Source organism: Akebia trifoliata, chromosome 14 (genome assembly GCF_017979445.1).
Source record: "Akebia trifoliata isolate Shusen 1 chromosome 14, ASM1797944v1, whole genome shotgun sequence".
Lineage (NCBI taxonomy): Eukaryota > Viridiplantae > Streptophyta > Magnoliopsida > Ranunculales > Lardizabalaceae > Akebia > Akebia trifoliata.
The window spans coordinates 10,100,367-10,106,393 of NC_141388.1; the positions used below are offsets into that span (position 1 = coordinate 10,100,367).

The following is a 6,027-nucleotide window of genomic DNA, read 5'->3' on the forward strand; positions in this document are numbered from 1 at the left end:
TTAATATTTTTTTAAAATAAAAATATTTATATTTAAATATATAGCATTGGATTCCTGCTGAGATTTCCTAGGCTCACCCGTCAATTGGGTTGAGTTCAAGTTAGCCCACCCAAATTGCAGTTCTAATTGAAGTGAAAATCCTTTGAACAGGGAAAATGACTCTCCACAATAAATTACCTACCAGATATGCTTAGCAAATACTTATTTGTGTTGGAGTTGCTATTAGTAATTAGCATCACCGGCATCTCATCAGTTTGAAATATTGGGTTAGTTTACCCAAAACACAGTTAAAACTAAAAAAGAAATAGCTAACTTTTTCGACAGCTCGCTTTCCTCGTTTCTTTCTTTCTAAAGATCGCGTAGCGGAGACCTTTATTTTTGAACTTTGTTTCTTCCCAAGTGTGAAAAGAGATTGAGCACCTACTGCCATAGGACAGATATTTGGCTTTGCTATCTCGATTTAATGCAGAATTTCTAAGCCATTTTTCGTTTTTGTCTAGAAGAAATCGACTCAGAGATTGGAATTTTATCGGTAAATATTGGTTGTGATCGAGTTATACTAGAAATTTGGTGGTTCTTCTGCGGTTACAGTCGATCTGAAGGTTTTAATTGCAAAGATTCGTTAGAAGAGATATCAAGAACATTAGGGGATTCGATTTTGCTGGAAGAAGTTTTTTATTTGGAGATTTTGATGAGTTTCGTATGAGATTTTGGAAATGAGATGACACTTTACCATAATCAGAGATGACACTTTACATTGGTCGCGAGGCTTCGAAGGTTTCGTTTGGGCATTATTTATTTATTTATTTACTTTCTCCTCTTTTTAGATTCTGTTTTATCTGAATGTTTACTTGTATTGTGTTCTTCTGTGCCTTTTTTATTTATCTCTCAATATTGTTCTGTCGAGTAGCTATGGAAGAGAATTTGCATGGAAATATTGATAGAAATCCGTCTTCTTTCCGAGAATTGGAAGCTTCTTCTCTCCGGATTGATTTTTCAGGTTTTCTCTTTTTTTATCTGTTTTTCATGTTTATGTTTCAATTTTATATCCAACAACTTGAAATGCTAAAGGAGTAAGATTTTTGTCTATCCGATATTCCCATGGTTATGTATTTAGGAATTGAATTTTAGGGCATTAAGTGCAGACTTTCATGGTTTTATATTGTGATTTCCTTGCTCAAATGCACATTTAGGCCGCATTTGGGAACACTGTCTGGAAAGCTGTCGTTGCTGAGATCTTTGGCATTAATTTTGCTGAGTGTGATTGGCAGCCAGGACCACATCTGGCGTCCCAATTGGCAAAAAAAAACCGCTCTTAGAACACAATTGCATTGTGAAAATAATTACTAGTTTTCTTAGACCAAATTTGGATCTGAAAATGTGGTTGCACTATGATATTTCTCATTTGGTTGCCCGCTCTCTGTGTATACTTTAGAGATGTACCCAAAGTTGTGATATACTAATGGGATTTTGTAAGAATGTTGGTGATTTCCATAGTGTCTTGCATCCATAGTGACGAAATTGTGATTCGAAAAATTTTGGCAAGGGAAAAGGTTGGAAGAAATCTGCAAAAGGTGGGAAAGAATAAAAATATACTATTACTTAACATAATATTAAATAAAAATATAACATTGTCGATTGAAAGAATAGTGAATTAATCCCGACTTTTTAAAAAAATTTGAGAATTTTGTCACTATGCTTGCATCTGCTCTTGTCAATTGATGCTGCCTCATCTTTAATTAATTACATTCAGGACTGCATTGTTTGATCTGAAATCATTTACTAAACGTATAAATTCAATTTCCATTAGTCCATTCAACATCATTTCAATCATGTCGTTCATCTGAATTATCAGTTTTGGATCTCATGGTCCATATAGTCATCATAAAAGCTTGATGGTTCTGCTTGTTTATGTGGTCTCCATGGTCCATTTATTATGAATGATTGGAGTTATTTGGGTTTAAAACATTAGTCATGATTACCTTGTTGTTTTGGCTTTAGATGTCTATGGTTGAATTAGTGGTGGCTTATATCAATATTCTACTTCTATATACAGTACATTCATGCATTGGCTGCTCGAGGAGTTCATTATTTTCATAGACCAGGACCAATACTTCAGGATATTGGGTTCTTTCTTCTTCCGGTATGTATTGTATTTATATTATATGAATTCATGCCTGATTATAAGTTGATCTTTTTTTTTTCCCTTATACTTGTCATTTTAGGAGCTCGGACAAGACAAGGCTTACATCAGTGAGACTGTATTCACCTTCATCTTTTTCTCATTTTTCTTGGTACGGTTCTTCATAAAATCATTTTTGTTGTTATCTATGATAGTCTTTTTCTGAGTGTTCAAGTTGCTCACTCCAGTTTTAGAACACGCATCATCATCTCCATCATTATCTTTGAATCTCAAATGCTGGTGTCAACAATATCAATCATTTTTCACCAGTTTTAGAACACTGCTTATCTAAAGGATGAGGCAACAAAATGGAGAATAACAAAATTCATTAATGTTGAGGTTCATCTTTGGGCAATTTCGACGTGATTTTTTTGAATGAATTAATAGGTGTGGACATTAGCATGAATTGTAGTGACATTATTTACATTGTGAAGTAACTGCTTAAAAGTGGTCTTGATCTTTTTCTAAACTCTGGAAAGTCACTATAATTGCAACTTAAACTAAGTGGTATTGATCTTGTTTGTCTTGGGAGTTGTTTCATTTAGCTATGGCAAGGTGTGGAAACTTATTGGTTCATGTATATCTGCCGAGCATAACTATTGTACTTCTTATTGGTTCATGTGGAAACTTGTAGTTATACCTGTTTTTCTCTCTTCTTTTTCACATATGAATGAAGCCAGTTTCTATTATGTAGGAATACCTCATCTGCTTTTGAATTTATAATTATTCTAATATGGTTTATGGTCTGTTACAGTGGACATTTCATCCTTTTATTTATCAAAGCAAAAAATTCTACACGGTTCTGCTGTGGCGCCGGGTCCTAGCATTTCTAGTCGTAAGTTCTTATTATTTAATGTATTACCAATCTTTATTATTTTGCATGTGCTTTACCTTTTATAGATTTCCATGCACATTTTTAAGAGCCCATTATCTCTTGCAAGAGGACACTTCTACCAAAAAAAAGAAAAGAATAAACCAGTGGCCATGGCCGAGTTTCCTTGAAGTCATAGTTCAATATGACTGTCATTATGTGTTAAAAAGGAAAGTGCTTAAAATTTACTAGCTTGGGTTCTTTCTCAAACCTCATGTTGAGGAAGTTTCACATGAAGGAATGCTTTCCGTGGTCGTTCTTCCTGACTCATAGCCACTATTCAACTGGTCTCGATTAAAAAGTCCTCCAAAGCCAAATATTGTCATGATCAGACAAGCCTAACATCAAACCTATTAAATCTTTTAAATACTCCAAAATGTAGAGGAACAAATTCCTAGATTGATGGTTAGGATGGTCTGATCAGGTTGCACATCAAGAGGATAAAGCCTTGAGTGGGTTCCACCGTATGTTTGGTCCAGAGACGACTCTCAACTTTGCCAGGAAAAGATTGCTTCGGTCAATGTTGGATTCATTATGGCCAAGGAAACGAAATGCAGTGCAGGATATCTTAATCAATAAAAATTACTTAATGCATTTAATGTCCTTAGTTCTTGCAATTACTATATGGTCTTTTTATTTGCGTTCATTACTTTGATGATTGTCGTAATAACAAAAAAACAAAAAGAACAAATATCAGAAGAGTAGAAAAATTATATATTTCCTCCTGTGTCCTCAACATCAGTCTTCCACACCCCTTTATGTTAATTGTGTTTCCTGTAGGCCTCTCAAACTCTCCGGATCATCACATTCTATTCTACTCAGCTTCCTGGTCCAAACTATCACTGCCGCGAGGTAAACTTGTGAAGTATGCATGGTTTTACTGTAACTTCAAACTACATATTTATGTAGTCACATCTAAATCCTTAATAAAAGTGTATAACAATCTGGTACTTATTGCTGCCCCTAGCAGGGTTCAAAACTTGCCAGGTTGCCTCATCCAGACAGTATGGTGGAAGTGCTTTTAATTAATTGTAAGTGAATTTTTGTTTGCTTTATTTATTTATTTATTTGAATTAGGCACAATATTCAAGATTTGACGTTTATTTGTTTTATCATGGTGTGCAGTTCCGCGGGGTGTACTATATGGTTGTGGTGATTTGATTTTCTCATCTCACATGATATTTACTCTAGTCTTCGTGCTCACATATCAGAAATATGGCACACAAAGGTAGAGCATGAGTTAATTTGTATTAAACTCAATTACTTTTATCTTCAATAATAGATCTTCTAGTATATATTCCACACACTTGTCTGTATGTTCGTGTCTTCCAATTGCAAGATAGGACATGTGCATTGTGTTCTATCTGTCAGTGTGTCTTCTGTGTATTATTCTACAAATTCTTATTTTACTTGTCACATACTGCTTTCAGATGTATCAAACAGCTTGCTTGGTTGATTGCCGTCATTCAGAGCCTCCTGATTATAGCATCTCGCAAGCATTACACAGTTGATATCGTTGTCGCATGGTAAAAAAATCCCCTCGGTTGTAGAAAAACTGTGTTTGAATGTTGACCTTGATCAGTTTGATTCATTTTTGCAGGTATACTGTAAATTTGATTGTATTCTTTGTCGATAAGAAATTGCCAGGTTTGCATTTGACATTACTGTCATTTTGGCCTCTCTATGAGTTCTTAAAATGCCCTAGTGATCAAGAGTTATATTCTCATGCAGATCTTCCTGACAGAACCATTGGACCCCAATCTCCATTACTACCATTGAGCACCAAAGATAAAGAGAGCGGAACCCTAGAAGAACACCACAATCTCTTGAATGGGAAGTCTGGGGACGCAGCCGATTGGGTATAAGCATTGATTATTACACTGTCTTCTACATTTTTTACTGGTTTCTTCTTTATTTGGTGGGGCATTGCCCTCGGTGAATTCGGGATGTTTTTCTACAGAGACAGAGAACACAAGTAAATGGGAAGAATCTAGAAGATGGGAACACTGTCCGTGCAGATACAGCAATGAATGGTGCATAGAAGAGGATGACGGATGCCGAGAGTCTGTGCGCTATGGTGATGGGAGGTTCCATAAAGGATTGCTGTGTGGTTTTCTAGACTATGCTTTGTTGTGTGATTGGCACCTTGCCTGTGTGACAGGTAAACCTGATTTGTAGGTTTTTTATATGATTTTGCTCACCATATATCATGGATTTTTGGTGTCTCCCAGACTATTGTTCTTATTAGATTGCTGCGATACATTTGTACTTCTCACGGATAGAAATATCTGCCACAATGGTTCGATATTTCCTGGAGTGTATATGGTAGGAATTCAAGCATGTTTAACCATTACATGGTATGCTGAAATTACTTTTGAGGAGAAATCTTTCATATTTACTAATAATAATGAAATTATGAATGGGTTGATTAACTAAGTACTTTTGACGATTTTGTGTTTAGATGGCACTCTTTTTGTAATTACTAATGTTGTTTTTCCTTGTTTTGTTGTTCTTATTTGAGGCTTCCTCGGCCTCTTTGTTTCTTGTTTTTCTTTTCTAATCAATATATTATACTTTTCAAAAAAAAAAGTACTTTTATACCAATTCTTTTGCAAAGTATTCCCCTACGTAAAAAAATATTTCATTTTGTTTTTTGGTTAAAAATTAGTGCAATCAACCAGCAAATTCAGGCCCATATTTGGCTTTTATTGTTACTTAAGTACATTGTCACATAAGAGAGTATAGTTGGGCTTGGGCATGGATCCACACAGGCAGGAAAAAGTTTTGCCGCAAAACAAATAAAAACGTATCTGCATAAGTTCTGTCTATCGAAAATCGCTAAAACTACCTCTTATATTCATGATAAAAATCAATGTTTTGAACTCCGGACTGGTTGGTACAAACTGTCCTACTGTTGCCTTAAACTCTTATATAACACAATTGAGTCAGTACAATTGCGAGACACAAATCTTGT

General features: G+C 35.1%; 1 protein-coding gene across 2 annotated transcripts; it reads left to right on the top strand.

Annotated features, from left to right (window-relative positions):
- The first annotated feature begins 267 nt into the window (after positions 1 to 267).
- LOC147386158 (phosphatidylinositol:ceramide inositolphosphotransferase 1-like) lies at positions 268 to 5,473 on the top strand. 2 transcript variants are annotated; one of them, XM_086423835.1, is made up of 12 exons: positions 270 to 777; positions 911 to 1,000; positions 2,057 to 2,143; positions 2,226 to 2,294; positions 2,937 to 3,017; positions 3,834 to 3,905; positions 4,024 to 4,084; positions 4,179 to 4,281; positions 4,484 to 4,579; positions 4,654 to 4,700; positions 4,785 to 4,912; positions 5,014 to 5,473. In XM_086423835.1, the coding sequence occupies exons 1-12, from the start codon at positions 745 to 747 to the stop codon at positions 5,092 to 5,094; spliced, it is 948 nt and encodes a 315-aa protein (XP_086279961.1). In that variant the 5' UTR covers positions 270 to 744; the 3' UTR covers positions 5,095 to 5,473. The 2 variants fall into 2 exon arrangements, with proteins under 2 accessions (XP_086279962.1, XP_086279961.1); XM_086423836.1 differs by lacking the exon at positions 2,226 to 2,294 and having other exon boundaries at positions 268 to 777.
- Positions 5,474 to 6,027: the final 554 nt, after the last annotated feature.